The following is a 17,525-nucleotide window of genomic DNA, read 5'->3' on the forward strand; positions in this document are numbered from 1 at the left end:
GATGAAAAATTTCCATCGTGATTAAACACTTACCATGTCTTCCGTCTTCTCTACGTAACAAGGATCTTGAGGATTCGACATTAACGGCGTGAATCCTGCCAACGTCGTATCTTCTGGCAACTTTACTAATTCGAGTTCTAAGAAAATAAAAATTTCAAAACATTTATTAAGATCCCATATATCTCATATATTGAAGATCATTGCATAAACATATCTATTCTATCTAGGGTCGATTATACAATCGATTCTATCTTTGATCATTCTAGTTTTTCCTCATTTTATTTATACTACGGGAATCTACTGCAATTAGTTACAACGTATACAAGCAATCCACATCATTTGAAGAGATTAAGATCGTAAAGACAATAATTGAGATCGAGATCTGTGCTTTCCTTATATTTCATAGAATGCATTCGAAAAATAATCGACCAGTTGTAGCTTCCAGTTTTCTATTATCGTCCAATAAAGGTTTCGATTCGTATTCTTGTTATAGAGACACGAATCATAATTATTTTATATTTCCATACTACTTGACAGGTTCTCGTCCGTCCTCGTCTAACGTTTTACGATTTTTACGATCGCATCTAAATCATTATTATATTAATGTTGCACCATATGTCGTGTGTCAACTACGAGAATGTTCGTCTATCACCGAGTACGTATAATTATTTTCAGGAGTCTCGAAAAGGTAACAAGTGCGGAACAATTTATCGTCGATAAAATACGTTGGGAGTGGTAAGAAGAAAGAAGAAAAAAAAAAGAGAAAAGAAGTTCGAAAGTTGTCTCTCATACTACTGTCGCCGACGTAAAAACGCAATTACGCTGTGGAATTTATTGTTAAACGAAGACCGTTAAGTGGATAATGTAGAGCCTTATTCGTCTCTCTTTCTCTGTCTCTCTTTCTCCGTCTGTCTCTCTCTCTCTCTCTCTCTCTCTCTCTCGCTTTTTTTTCCTCTCTTCTTCTTCTTCACTGAACCGATCGTGCGAAGTGGCCGAAGGTAAGGACGAAAAAAAGTGTGGAAGAAAATGGAAGAAGAAAGAAAGAATGAAAGAAGAGGACCCTCTTTCGATCTTCACGATACATTCCTCTCAACTTGGTACGTGGTCCGCCCAACACAGAGTCCACGATTGTACCTTGGTTCAATTTATCCATTGTATCTCGAGTGTAATGTGTAGGTAACAAAGAAAAGAGAAGCGAATGAGAGAAAGAGAAAGAGAAAGAGTGAGAGAGAACTAAGCCAACAAATTGACATTACGGCACATGTTACTGAATATACCGTTATTGTCTTGAATTTTTTTTTTTATAAATCTTATTGCCTCTTTCGAACTATTACAAAATCATAGACAATAAGCGAAGAATCTTCAATAAAGCGACCGCTCAATAATGATAAAATTGGATAATAAAAAAAGAAAAAAGAAATGAGTTCGAGAAAAAAATATGTAGTAACAAAGTGGTTACGTTTTACAGTAGTCGAAAGATCGTTCTAGTCAGGCATGATCGACTAACATGCATGCGGTATTATCAGAACGGCACGTGCAACACGACATATTCATGATGACGTGCATGCTTCGTCGTTGGCCAGGACATACTCGACTTTGAAATAAGTATACCGTGTGCAAGGACGCAAAATACAAAACTAGAACGCTTGTTGTCAACCATCCGGATTCAATCCGTACGTAAGACCTGTTTAGCTACATAAATGACTACAAAAGGTCAGTACGAAGTAGGACAATTTATTTTTTACTTTAGTAATCGTATAATTTGAAATTATTCTAAAAATTGAATGTTAATTATAAATTAGATTATAGTAATAATGATCTTATATATAGTAGTTAGTTATCTTCAATTCATAATTACTGAATAATTATTACGGTCTTCGTTAGAGCAATATGCAAGAAACAATAATATCGCATCGAAGACATGTTAACGAGATTAATTAAGCTTTTCATTAATAATTAATTAATATCAGACCATAATTTATTATATCAATTCTTTATAAAATTGTTGTTATTATTTGATTAATAATTGACTATATGTAATGCATTATTGACGTAAATATAAGAACGATACAACGAAAATGCAATTTTTTTATAGCATATAAAATCTTCGTTTATCAATGTCTAGGTCATATCTCGTTCGAGTTCAAGTTTATCGTACCGTTTATTCGAATTTTTTCATAAGAACGGAAGCAACCAGAGTTCTCGTTTTTCTTATTAGATCCGGGCAATCATCGATCAGAACATGTAAGTACTAACAACGCTACTTCTAACCGTTAGATTACATGGAAGTCTGTATTACCGATCGATTCACCATTACGTTATGAATATTTGTAGAAACGGATCGATAGGCTTTCTTACCTGCCTAATTAAGTTATCTATCACATAATCTGTCGTGGAATGTGAGCTATTAAACGTTGAACGAATTACAGACTTTCGGATACAAGTCCACTAGGCGAGAAATATCGCGGTAATTGCTAGCCAAACAGGCTAAGATCTGTTGTTATAGTAAACTACTCGCGGTTTACGAGTTCCGTGGGTGCCTTAAATTGAGGAGTCATTATAATAAACAGCTACATGGCATACCTCAGAACGTCGCAAGTTTAAATTCAATCTAAATTTTAATTCGTTTTTTTTTTTTTTTTTCTAGCAGAGTCATTCGTAACTCACTTTATTACATGAAGTAGACAATTCATTAAATAGCTCGTCGTTTACTAATTGTAAGTGTTCAATAAAGTAACGATCGCGTGTAACATTAGAGAAGTAAAGATTTGGTTCTTGGCTCATTGGACCAACTGACTAATCTTCTTCTTCTTCTTCTGCAATATTACGTTAAACATCTTGAATCATATACTTACTTTATTCTAAGACCCACACGACCGACTAAATCGCGTCTCGTCTGTGGGATAGTTAATGAAGTAACGGTTGCATGTAATAATGTAATATTAAGAAAGTAAGTGTTTGAGTCCTAATTTAGTGATTACTTCTCTTTCTTTTCCACCATACTACTGTATAAATTTTATGACCCGAACTTCAAGTGTAAACATGTAATTGTACACGTCTCTTTAATTTGAAACACGCTGGCAACCTTCGTAATATCTTGCATTCCTATTTTGTGAGTATCAACACATCTAGTAGAGTTTTTGAATCCAGATAATTATAAAAGTACTGCATATTTTTCATCCAGCGTTTATCTTCGAAATTCAAAAATATTATTAAATTGTATATATTGTAATATTTCTTCCCCTTATTTTCTCTCTATCTCTCTCTTTCATTTAGCGTCAATTTCCGAAACCGAAAGGTATTATTCAATGGAATCTATTGTAATTTTTCAATTACTGCCATTCTTCGAAATCAAAAAGTATCGTTAAGTCGAATGTACTTTTTTAGTTAACTTTTCGCTCAGAGTCAATCTTTGATTTAAAATATCTTAATTTTGAACTTGTATCTATCTATATGAATCTGAATAAAATATATCCTTATTTTAACGTACAGTAATAAGTGTTGTTGAATTGTTGAAACAGTTTTCATCAATCCTTTTGTTTTTTATTCAAAAAGTAAAACCTAACTTCATTGGTAAAGAAGTTTAATATATAATTGATACAATCACCTGTACTATAAATAAATATACGTAACAGAGAATAATATTCATAAAGAAAACATATAATTTGTGTAAAATATAGCAAAAAGTACAAAATAAAATTCATTACAATTGAAACGCGTACAGGAAGTTTTTTCACCTTTCCTATTTAAAAAAAAAAAAAAAAAAAAAAAAAAAAAAAAAGACTATTACATGATTATTAAACGAAATCGATTCTTTTTTATTCGCATTTTTTTATCACGAATTGGAGAGAAAAACGATAAAGAAATGGAGAAATTTTATAGGTACATTATCATGCGAGCGAAATGAAAAATAGCAATGCAGTAAAATATCGCATTCTTTCGACATTATAGATTATCATTGAACGAGTAATCTAATGATCACGAGTAAAATTAATCATTTAATATTCCGTTCGTAATTATCATCAGATAAAGGCAATTAGTTATTAAACGATAATTTTGTGCCGTTTATCTCTCGGATACATTATTTCTTGACTCGAGGCCACACATGGCAAAGTCTTTCGAATTTTTAGAAAGAGATATCTTTTTTATTGATCACTGGATTGATGGAGTAATTAATTATATAATAAAAATTTTCTTTCGAAGTTTTAAGAAGTGTATTCTTCTTACATATTTTCAGTTCAAAATTTCAGAATAATTTGTTTGTAATTGTTCTATCACAAATTTGTTTCCACGCGGAGAAAGAACCTGACAGATGGACGTGGATTCTTCATGGAATTCTCTCAAGATCCTCGCGTGAATGGGCTCGAGGGCAATGTGATTTAAGTATTCATAAGATGCATGGAATAAGACAGAGGGTGAAGAAAAGAGTAAGAGAGAGAATGGTAGACAGTAGCAATCGGGCGTGGCGCACCTATGAGACAACAACGAAGGATCATTGGTTGTAGGCTTGTAAACGAGTAGAAGAGTATGGCATTGCAGTGGTCACATCGAGTGGATTCACCGTTATGCAACCGCCACTGCTGCAGTTTCTGCTGTGGGGGTCAACAGACGACCGGCGACTTTGCCGTTTGAGGATTCAAGTTTTTTGATTAAGCTGGTCCAGCGTGTCTTAGAGTGAGGGAGACAACAAAAAAGAGAATAAGAGAGAGAGAGAGAGAAAATCGTATGGAATGCGACGTATCATCCGTTATGCACTTCCTTCACCATCATCATTGACATTTGTATGAAAAATGCAAAATAATATATCCTGTCGATAGTAATCGTAATATGAAAATTATGACTGATAATTAATTGGACCAAAAACTTTTATCCTACAAAAATGATTTTACGTAGAGATGAATAAATCTTCAAAAACACAATTTACTTTCATTGTTTCTTTATAACTTTCTAAGATATTAAATAAGTGAGAATGTAATTAAGCGGTACTTTGTCTACGCGCCACGTTGTTTTAAACAATATATGTAACGCATTAAATTGCAAATCATTCTTGGGCTTCTAAACGGTGCATATTGATTTGATTTTTTTATGCCTGATATATAAGTGGTAAAGCCGATTATTATAATTATCCATCCACTTATCTCGATTGACCGTGAAGCAACTTGTCATCCGTATGCATTAAATCGTATCATTATACTCGCTGTTTAAGCGAGTATAATCATTTGTCGATTACGTGATTGTTAATTGATCGAATATCAATGTAATCAATAATTGGTTTCACGAAACAAATCGTTCCTTCGTGCTTATATTTAATATTTTCGAATTATGCCAAATTAAGAGATTGTAATGGATTATCATCGGTTTTCTATGATTTTATGTAATCGAATAATTACAAATGTATTTTTAACTTTAAAATACAAGTAATAATTGCCGGCACTTAGAGAGAGATAATAAAACAGGGAAAAAGTAAGATAAAACGAGTAAAAGCAATTTGGTCGACACATTTCAAAGCTATCAAAGGCTCAAAAAATATTCTTTAATAGCTGTCCAATAATATATAATCTATTGTTAAAAATCGTAATTTTTGTGCTGATAGTAATAAGAATTAGTATTTTCTGTAAAAGATTAATCGATTTTCATTTATTATATTATCTTGAATATGTTAATTTTTCTGCTTGAAAGCTTCCTTTTTATTCGCGATAAATTTTGCAATTTCGAGATTAAAAAGATGTTTATTCTCAAATTCGTACATTTTATAAATATATATTTATGATTTACTTTTAGAGTTTGATTTTGTTTTATTGAAGATTAATAAACAGAATGATGATCTTACCGTCTTCACGACTCTCGGCATCTTTCGCTTGTATCAAAACAGTTCTGGTGTAATTTAGCTTGTCCAAAAGATTTGCCATCGTTGCTAATCTACTCCAAACGTCTCCAGGTGGTCTGTAAAGTAAAAAGATAATTACAATTAAAATCAGAGTTTTATCATTCTTAGCAGAAAAGGCAAAGACTTTGATAAAACGTGTACGAATAATGAAAAGCTGGAAGAATCTCCGAGATCGAGCAACTGACTTCCTCTTTTCTCGCTCCTACGAGGCCAATAAATATCCAGTGTGATTTAGTAAGCTGCCAAGTGGAATAGGCAATTTGCGTCTTTTCCGATGCGAAGGTAAATAAAGAAGCCGGATATATCTGAGAGGTGCACCCGCACAAACGCAAGTACAGCTAGTGGAGAGATCGTTTTCAATAAACCGCGAATGACCTCGCATTAGACTTTTATTTATCGATCCATTGGTCAGCGACATTTGTCTTCTCATCATCCAGTCACGATTTCTCACAGATTAAATAAGAAAATCGAGTGCGAACTTAAAATAAAGCAATAAATTGTTATTTTACGTGTACTCATGAATTCATATATTTGGAAATTTTCAACAACATATTTCCATATATAAGAAAGGAATAATACAATATCATTATATATTTTTCTAGAAAAAGATCATTTTCATTCTGCATATAGATACTATATTTTATATATATGTACATGATCTATAAGAAAATAATAAAATAATAAATGAATTGATTTGAGAATATACAGATTACACTTAACATATGTAAATTATAGATAAAAATAATAAAATAGTCTAAATTAGGAAAAACATGGATAAAGCGATCGACCTAATGTGAACGATTCTCCCTTCAATTAATCGATTGTCATCGTTGATGAACAACCGTAAATTATGCAGAATAGCATCTTCTGTAGTTTATTTCTTATTTCTCTCTTTTTTTTATCTTAAATATCGAGAAAGGCTCAATCGAGTAGCGTCCTTGTCAAGGAAACATGGCTGATTCATAAGTATGTAATTGTTAATCGTTAGCAAACAACAATAATTAACTTATTCAGTCGGATAGAATCACCGACAACACAGTGTTGTTGCGTCGATGCAGGAACCTTGAGAAACTTTTAATACTGAATAGATTTTTATCTTCCACTGTATTCTCGCATGATAGACGAATTTATTACGTAATAAGTTTTCTGTTCTCCGACTTCTCCACAATGAGCTAATTTTATCTGTTCGTAGTATCTGCTTTTTTTTTTCTTTTTATTTTTACATTACAACGTGAATATAAGTAAAAGTAAAAAATGTATATAAAAAAGTGATTAAAATATTGATTTTAGTCCTAATAATATTTGAATAGTGATATAGAACTGACGTTAATAATGTGAATAAATATTGAAAACAAAACATTTTAATATCTAAGATATTAGCAGTTGATTTAAACGAAAAGAAGCAAAAAGAGAATCTTTTGCAGAATGATAAAACGCAAATTTGTCGGCTAAAAATGTAATCAATGGTTACATGCAACATTGAGGTAAAGTACGCAGATAAAATGATACGATTTTTATTTTACGTGTGAAGTTAAAGCCAATTGACAACGCGAACTCGTTTAAATATTTCTCAATCCAAACTTCAACAGGAAGAAGAGCGTAATCGATGGCTCGGAAATGATACATACTTTTAATGCATTTGCATCCACAATAAATTAAAAAAAAAATATTTCGGAGTATGGTTGACCACAAATGCTTGCAAAAGAAGCGGTTCTCGGGTTCGAGAACCGAAGGAATATAAAAAGAGCATACATTTCTGATAACCCTTTTGTTCTTGTTTCGACGAGTCGAATGCGGGGCTCATCGTGTTTCAAAAACTAAACAGGTTGGAGAGAAGTATCACGATATCTCGGAAAGAGAGAGAGAAAGCAAAAGAGAGAAAGAGAGAGAAAGAGACAGAAAGAGAGAGATTTTCTGTCTTTTTCACACGAGATCATCTTGACCTCAAATGACAAATAAGAGAGTGATTGTTACGAAAATTGATACCGATCATATTCTGGTATTTTTCAATTAAGAAAAAATAACACGTACACGAAGAAACACGTATCAAAAACAAATAAGTTAAAAAATACTGAGAAAAATTTTGCCTTTGCGCACTCTCTCTCTCTCTCTCTCTCTCTCTCTCTCTCTCTCTCTCTCTCATTTGTTGGTTTTTCGTAAAAATGGTCCAGCAAAATCGTATAATAAAAGAATGAATGAAATGCGATGAGCCTCTCAATGTTGCTTTGATATCTTTACCAGCAAAACCATTTCAAGTACCGCTACTCCGGAAAGAAATTAATGTTCTCAGAGAAAATTAATAGTTCAACATATGAGCCATAATTCAAAACACCCGAAATGTCAACCTAAATTAATAGTTCAAGTACAAGATCGGCAGAACGTAACATGACAACTTGCTCGATGCGTCGTACGAGCTTGCAAGGCGTGATGATAGTCAGCTTACAAATCTTTTCCTCCTCTTCTTTCTATTTTTCTTGGTCATAATTAATTAATTTTTGTTTGACAAAGGAAAGACCATGTGGAAAATCGAGCATTGAAATTAAAAGACGCTCGTTGTGACATTAACAAAAGAAGCAAATGTGAAAGCGGAAAGAATTTCTAAGAACGAACGAAACTCAGATCGAGTACATACAGTGGTTGACCGTGACCTACGCCATACAAACGAACGCACATAGACATATACAAATGTTCATGTCTCCCGTTCTTTAGACATTTTTTTATAGATATTGGTTCACGAAAAATTGAAAAAACCGTGCGACAATTATTTTTATCTGACTAAAGTTAAATTCATTAAATATTGTATTTTATATATTATTATATATTCTAAATACTGCTGATTTAAAATTACGAAGAACGTGATAAAATAAAGTTAAATAGTGAGAAATAATTGTACCGTTTACTCCATTTCCATATTTTTAATGAGAACAGACTGAAACGAAAAAATTCACTAGATTCCCGAGGTGTACCATTAATTGCGATAAAGTAGCAATAATTTCTTCCTGCGAGCACAAAAATCTCTCTCCTGGGAGACGTAAAGGTTACGACCCCGTTGCCGAGCGCGGCTAACACGCATCGACGATAATCTTTCGCTCTTTCCTCTCTCGGGAGCGTTTCCCAAGGTCGGACGAGTGTAAATGCCGATCGGTCTAAGTGCTAAGTGCGTCGGCTTCGAGCGAACAGGCCCGAGGCTACGAGAAGATCGAATAGCTATTACCTTCTTATATTTTTTCGTTCCGTTCGTCTTCTATGAATCTTTCGATGTTCGCGAGAAAAGATTTTTAAATCGTCGTTTCTGATTCGTGTCAAGGATTTTCGATTAATCTTTTTTTTTTTTTTTTTTTTTTTTTTCATGAACATGACTCGTTCAAAAAAAGATCTTGACTCTTTCTATACTCTTTGATTTTTTCAAGATCAATTTTATCACAGATCTTAGGAAACTCCGTGATTTTATCGTAAAGATTCGAGATTTAGCACTGTAGCGCAATCTGCTGGCGAAACTAAACATTACGACGGTTACCGACCGAGCTTGGCATGGTCAGAGGCAGACTATTGTAGACCGCAAACCGCAGACCGCAAGATGGGCTAGTTCGAAGTATCGAACATTCTTCCCTACCTTCGCGAATTGTGCCTCTGGATTTTTAATATACGTGACCATTTCGCCAACAAAAATTTTCAGGAAAAGCATGAAATTATAATATGTTAATACATCCGGATGTCTAACTTTGTTTCCTGGTTATTAAAATTCGACGCTTCATATCTTATGTATGTATTTATGTTGAATAAACTAATGAAACTTGACGACGAAACGTTGGAACTATTTAACGAGGAAGCAGAAACCTTTAATTGTTTTAATTTTTAGGTAAAAGAAGCACTTACCCGACTCTATAATCTGTGCAAGAAGGTGGCGGATTCCAAACGGTACTGTGGCACAGCATCCAATCGCACCAAATCTATAAGGAAAGAAGAAATGCATGAAATACATTTCTACAGATGAGCGAATAATGCTGTTGCATATAAGTTATTTATAGAGATCAACTCGACTTTTTTTTTTCCTCAACGGCATTCATCAATCTTTTGGAAAATGAAACGTATTCCAACGCTCTTGTATCGCGTCCGCATTATCGCCAATATTAATGGTCTCAACGCAGAAATGTTACACCTCCTCGAGAGATCATCCCTGAGAGATCAACAGGCTGTTAACGAGGCAATCAACGATCATAAGGAATTCGTTTGGTCAAGAATATCTCTTGAATTTTATAGAATAAGAGAAATTGAAGTAATAATGAATTTTTTTACTACAAATCAAACCTGTACTGTAATTTTACTGTCACTAAAATCATAATAATTATGGAGTTGTATATATTTTAATATTGCTCCAAAGCAAAAAAAAAGATGATCAAACAATTATTTAACTCAGTTTTTTACGAATCAAAAGAGCTAATAAAATAAAAATATGCAATATATTCTTACGGTTAAAAAAAAAATTCTTTTGCTACCAATCTTTCTGAAATTTCAAATGCAATGTGAAAACTCGATTTATCACATCAAAGTATGATTTGATCGAATGAAAGAAGAGAAAAGAAGAATACCAATACGGTCGCAATCTCGTCACTGACCGAGCTTTATCGATGTAACTTTGTGAGCGAGTGGGTATAGATTACATGCGATTGGTGTATTAATCATGGTTGCATAATATGCCGAGACACGAACGAATCAGGTCCAGATCCTGACACCAGCCACAGGCGAAAAATCTTGCGTGGGCTCGAGCCTTACATCGTTTCATAAATCCTCGGCCGCTTGAGCTCGTTCGCATGCAACTAAGACCGAATCCGAACGTGAGTTACCCTCGAGGCAGATATCCCTCTTCATTTATACGTTCCTCTCGAATTCACACCAGGATTTAACCTTTGCTTATCTATGAAACTCCGATATTTATCGAACTTGTCGTATATTAATAGAAGTGACCGAAATAAAGAATATCCAAATTTTATTGATTTAAGAATAATAATTTAATATGTGAACACTAGAAGTTTATTTTACCAATAGTAAGAATAATTTTATTGCGAACAATTTAGAAATTATACATTCAAACAAAAAGTCATGTCACAACTCTAAGAACTGTCTTCACTATAAAAAAAACCGAATTATCAGTCTAACAAAAACAAAAATATCTATTTCTTAATTTTAACGATTTCTTTAATATACAACGTTTCATAAAAATCGGAAGAATTATACGGATATCTCATGTAAAGTTACTTTCTCTAAAACAGAAAGACGAATACAAAAAGTTTATAAAAGATCTACCTTAATAGCAGGTAAAAGGACCTGCATATCTTCTCCAACGACCAATCGAGGTTCTTCTCCACTATCCAATTGTGTTTTCAACAGAGATACACCACGTTCCAAAATCAAACTAAACATCTGCAAAGATACGATAAGAGCACGTTCCTGGACCTCCGATCGGTATCCCTGTTCCATTTGTGTATCTGAAACAAAATTCAAAAACGCTACTATGTATCTTCCGAGTTCGTTAAAAGGGTAATCAAAATCTGATTCAGGTAAGACCACCCTGTTCGTAATTATAAAGGGAATCGACTCCACCGTATAGAACTCATTCGTTATTCAAATTCGAGTCAGTAAGCAGTCATGTGTGAAGAGGTAAAAGTAACAGACAAAACAGGACGTTGATATCCGGAAGGTAATTCTGTGATGATGATCGTCCTTCTTTCGAAGGAATACGAAGAGAAGAAAGCGAATGCCGGTAGCAGTCACGTTTCGGTGATCCTCTTCTACGAAGTTCGCAATCTATTCGCTCTTTCTCGTAGAGAAAGAGAAACAGAAAATGCTTTCTCTCTTCTTCCTCCCTCTCTCCCTCTCTCCCTCTCTCTCTCTCTCTCTCTCTCTCTCTCTCTCTCACTCCTTCTTTCGAAGAACTGTCATTACATGTTGTATGGAAGCTCTGTGCAAGGAGATGAGATTACGTTGCCGTGGGTTCAGGAGGAAAAGTTACGTCACGACCTTTGACAGTCAGCTCTGTTGAGCGAGTCAAAAAGAAGGAGCTATTTCCGAATCGGTGTTTCCGTGAAATTCGATGGAACAAAGCGTAGATGTATGATATTAGTGGTGGATTTTACCCTTACATTACGAGACCTTTGCATCACCCTAGTAAATATGTATCCTAAGTTATTTATTATCTTCTGTTCACCGCTCGCATTTCGAGATAAGGGAAGGGTAGCGAAAGGGCGTTGTGAAGAACCTTCAGCCTAAGATCGCCCGCCCTAAAATACTTTAACCTTTTGCCTTCGAAATCGAATGTTACTTAATAAAGCTATCCGTTATTGCAACTTAATGTTGAATATTTTTTCTTGTTTAAATAAATGTATGTATTCGTTAATAATAAATAATTAAATATTAAACTCATTTTATCGAGATAGGATAAAGTGGGAAAGTTGTATGATTAATATCAGCACCAGGCATTCCAAATAAATCGTAAACATTAGATAAGTGGCAAACGATTATATCTTGAAATCTACCAAGTCGTTCATGAAATTTAACACATCCATGTTTCTCTTTTAAGTTCAAACGTATTTAAATTTAATTTAATAAATAAAATTTGTCATTTAACGCATCGTAAAAGCAATCATCGAATTTACGCTACTTAAAGATCTGATTTTCTCTATCTGTTAGTATTTACTTGCGAGCGGATAATATTCACTTCCTACGAAAAAAATTAATATTTAACATTCATAAAGGAAACGAGAGTGCTTTGATCGTCTTACTACGCGCGATTGGTTTGTTCATGTTCGTGCCTTAGAAGAAAGAAAAAAAGAAAGAGAAAGACGAGAAAGAGTGGAGAGGTTGAGGAAAAAACGAATAGAAGGAGAGAGTTAAGAGAAGAAGGAAGACGCTGTGGCTAAGAAAGAGTAAGTAATGTTTTATCGTATCGGCAAGCAGATTGATTCCACTGCGAAGATGAAGAGAAGGCGTTCTAAGAAGTCAGTCATTGAACCGCCAGCAGGTTGAATACCGAATCCCAACGACCGTAGGCACGGTGAAAATCTCCGGTTTCCCTTCTTCGAGATCTCGAGATACACGAAGAAGGATGTGGAGGCGCGCAACGTCGCTGATACTCTAGCGAAACGAAGAAAGAAAGAGAAAGAAAGAGAGGGATGGACGCGGAAGTGGAGGTAACAGAAGAGACGAGGCTTTTCATTATCTCGTATATCCATCGCTAGTAATCGGTGTAGCCAACATTTCAGCGTCGTTTCCACCGTACGTTGAGCCACTTGAACGAGAACGGGGGGGAGGTAGTCTTATATTTTGCTTTTACAAGAAAAAGATAGAGATAGAGAATAGACTTGCTTTACAAGGACGACATACACCGATTCCTTTTATCGTAGACTCTCTCTCTTTCTCTCTTTCTCTCTCTCTCTCTCTCTCTCTCTCTCTCTCTCTCTCTCTCCCTCTCTCTCTTTCTCACTCTCTTTCTCACTCTTCTCCCCTATTCTACAAAGTCGATGTATTAAATGAAGATAGAGTTGCTTTATTATTTTATGGCTCTGAGGAATCTTCAGAAAGTATTGATTAAATTAAAAATTAGAAAGTAACTCAAAATTAAATCATTTTATTATTGATTATTATGTTTGATTCATAATGTTGGTCAGTATGTTATTATTATTGTAACATACTAAATTTAGATGCTTACAAATTATCTATTTTTTACAATCCATTTAATTAAAATATGTATGACTTAATTCATAGAAAAACTGATATAACTGTAAAATTTTCAACTTTATCGGAAAAAGAAATTATCCATCATACCGAAAAAGAAAGATAAAAGTGACAACTCTGCGAGTGGCGTACTGATGTTAGATGTGAAACAATACAGAATTTAGAATTTTAAAACATTATGATATCATAAATCAATTCTTCCTTTTTCCATTATTCTTATATAATCAAATTGTAAGGAACTTTCTAGCATTTTCTCGCAAGTAAGAAAGCAAGAAATATAATTGTGAATGCGAATATTGTAAAACCTATCAAAAATTATCAATCTTAGATAGTATGGTTAAGAATAGCATTAAAACAATCTATAAAACAGTCTGTTAGCTCTCAATCAATGGTAATAAATTAGTCTGTATCGATCAGTCTGTTTGTCTGCTGATAATTGTAAGTATTATTAAGAAGTTAATAATCAAATTTAGTTAGTTGTTATTAGTAAAGAATTAACTATTGCAACATTCAAGTATATATGCTTGCCTATCTGTACTTTGTCGCGTCTCTCTTTTATTCTCTACAAAATGTTAAAATATATTTTTGTACTTATAACTAAAATGCAATTACATCAATAGTAAGTTCACTCATCAACGATGTCGATAATAGACTGGCATCTCCGAGTTATATTTTGTAACAGATTAACTCCAGTATTCGTATCATATTTCAATATGTATCATATCTCAGTATTCGTGTGGTAAGGCAGTCCAAATCTGACGAATCTGTCGCATAGATAGTTTTACGGTAAATAATCTTCTCCGGCAAAGTCTACTTTATATACGCTCTGACATTTCCGATCAGATTATTATAGGACAAATACTTATTATTGATTGATACCAGATTTACCTTTTCACTCAATCCAGAAACTGCTCCGATGTTTCAGGTCATTGTCCTCCTGTAGGATTTAATCTTCAGCTTTATCAATAAATCAATGTTTAGCAGACAATAATAAAGCTTTTTTTGTATACATTTCTATCATTTTATGAGCATTCAAAGTATGTATAAACAAGTATAAGTTTTTATAAATTTTCACTTCATGTCACGATCCAGAATTTTTTTACGATCTTTGAATGTAACTCAAACCATATTAGCATTTTAGCAAAAATTGAAACTTTCTTGGAGATATAATATATTAAGGAGAAAGATACTCTAAAAAACTAATATTAAAGTAAAACAAAATACAATAGTAATAATAATAAAAGCAATAGTAAAAATAAATAAAAACAATATCCTAGTAATACTTAGTCGCATAAGAATAAATAATGTACCTGTTATCAATTGTGAGTTAAGTTGGACATACTGTTATTTAACAAATTTCGTTACTGATGAATGGACGACATAAATGAAAAATTGCCTACATTGAAATTCGTGGGAAAAAAATGCACGAAGTTGTAAAAAAAAGTATTGAGAGTGATTTGCTACGATTGGAATAAGTAAGGTTCTTTACGGAATTATTATACTATCTATAAACTAACAGAAAGGTTTGAAACACGAAACAAAGATTTCTTAAAGCCCGCAAATTGCCGCATAAGTATTTGTCTTCGTTTTATATTCGTTTGCTTGTTCGCACGTCTTTAAGACGTCGGCAATACCTGAAAAGTGTCATTGATATATCCTTTCACATAATCACTTTTTAAAGATTTAAGGAATAAAATTGGTTAATATTCATTCTGATCCATTTGTTATGGACATTCAAATAAAAATGTAAATATGAATCCATAAATTTCGCTCTAAATCTATTCTTATTTATTTCTCGATAATGAAGAAATCAGCGAGTTCGAATTCTTCGACGAATCATCTTCGGACAGATTCGAGGAGGAACCAAGCTTTCGACAATACCATACCTCCGTCAGTTTAATTTATCGTGGACAAGGATAATAATTAGCGTTTAACCGCGAGGTTAAGAAGAGGAAGAGAAAGAAAGAGAAGACCTGTGTGGTCTTCTTCGTCGAAGAGTTTGGTGTAGGAAAGGGGCAATTAGTTATGGGAAATTTATTGCAAGTTCTCAGCTAATTGCCAACGCGGTCATTAGCGAGAATTTCGCGCACCGCCCGGCCACTTCCTTCTCTCCCATCCACCTTACTTTTCTCTCTTTCTTCCTTTCTCTGTTATTCACTCCGATCTTCATAACCGATGTCGTCATAAACACTGATCGATTATACCCCCTGCAGAATTATTCTTTGAAAATAACTTTGCTTTGAATATCCATTATCATTAATGTTCTTGTATTATAGAAACATTAAAAAAAAGAACCGAGAAGTTCAATGTAAAACACTTTTACAAATATCTCGACTAACGAAGCTTAAAGGAGACTCGGGTTATTGAACAGCAACGGAGCGTTATACATATGTCGTATAATGATGATAAAGAAAGAAAAGAAAGGATTGATGAAGGATGAGGTCAATGTTCGTCCTGTTCTCAGAACGAATATTAACGCGATTACATCATGAAAACGAACGAAAATTGAGTTAGTCACTATGCTCGAATGATTAGATTACTATCAATTTTAGCTGAATCCATCTCGTGCTGGCTCACTTTAGAAAAAAATCAGTGACTAAATTGATATAGGAAAAAAATAAAACGAACATTCTATTAATATTGAAAGATTTGCCATTTCATGTCAACATCGTGGTAAATATGAAGTACTCGTTAATTCGATTATAAGAACTGTTCGTCTGGCAATGACATGGATCACAGCTTAGGATTGGGAAAGTAAAAATAATAACTCTGTTTATTAATAAACGAAGTAAGGCTTCATTCTAACAGTAAAAGCTCTCGATGTTACTTTTGTTAAGCGCAGTAACACCCTACTTTTTCATACTACTCGATCAATTTCGTATTCTTACGTCTATTACGTATTCTTTGAGATATCCTTCGCTTAAGATATGACTTTTGAATAGAAAAAGGAAACATTTCTTTACAAACCTATATTATTTATACAGTTAAATCTTTCTCTGGCTAATAATGAAGATTAAATTAAACATTCGTTCAATAAAAATTATTAAAAAATTATGGATTATATCATAGTTATATGATCTCAATATACCCCCTATTTCCCACAGTATCATCAAAAGTTTTCAAAGGTAGGGAAAAAATTACGATGCGGTTTCTCAAGCGCAGCTCGCTTATTTACATACACTTACATTCTTTTGCTTTATGTTAGTATCTTCACTTGTAGATTGTATAAACAGATTCAAAAAGATTAAATTATAAGCAGAAAAAGAAAGAAAAGGATATTCTCGAATGAAAAGGACAAGAAAAATTATACATTAAGACAAAAAATGCAACGATTAAAAAAGTAACTGGAACAGAAAGAGGAAGAACATCATGAGTAAAGGGTTAACTTTACTTTATCTCTCTGTAAGACAAAGGACGCTTTGGTATTTGAATTTTGGAAATTCACGTACCTCGTACCGAATTAATGTCAGTTTATTATGCTAACAATTTTATCATTTTGCGATGTTCTTTTAACTTTTACCAAAAACCACGTAATAATACAAGATAATCTATTAAAGAAGGATAAAAATTTTCGAATATAAGTTAAATATTGGGCACTAAATGCACGCATAGTATCCCATACCGCATATTAAAAACTTCATGTAAATCCTTGGAGATAAAACTATATTGTCCATCATCAATCTTGTACACATATATCATCAAATACAAAAAGAAGATATGAGGAAAACAGATATTATTAAGTTTCCATGAATGCCGTTCAGTTCGCATAATGCCGCGAAGACTTTCCAGCATTTTGTGGACAAACTGGTTTAGACTCCATACACATGGATGTGTACATAGATGATTTATTGATAGTGTCAGCGAACGAGTAGTTGAACACTTGAAAATTCTGTTCGCTCGATCAAAT

The 17,525-nt window shown here is 33.4% G+C and overlaps 1 protein-coding gene across 6 annotated transcripts in view; it reads right to left on the minus strand.

Moving 5' to 3' along the window:
* LOC124953915 (telomerase-binding protein EST1A-like) overlaps positions 1-17,525 on the minus strand; it is a 129,532-nt gene that overhangs the window by 46,386 nt on the left and 65,621 nt on the right. For all 6 annotated transcript variants that reach the window (XM_047505999.1, XM_047505992.1, XM_047505983.1 and 3 more), the window contains 4 exons: positions 11,192-11,373; positions 9,764-9,837; positions 5,831-5,943; positions 34-137 (listed from right to left, as the gene is read on the minus strand). In XM_047505999.1, the coding sequence (XP_047361955.1) occupies positions 34-137; positions 5,831-5,943; positions 9,764-9,837; positions 11,192-11,373 (473 nt within the window). The remainder of the gene's footprint in view (positions 1-33; positions 138-5,830; positions 5,944-9,763; positions 9,838-11,191; positions 11,374-17,525) is intronic.

Source organism: Vespa velutina, chromosome 1, assembly GCF_912470025.1.
Source record: "Vespa velutina chromosome 1, iVesVel2.1, whole genome shotgun sequence".
NCBI classification, from domain to species: domain Eukaryota; kingdom Metazoa; phylum Arthropoda; class Insecta; order Hymenoptera; family Vespidae; genus Vespa; species Vespa velutina.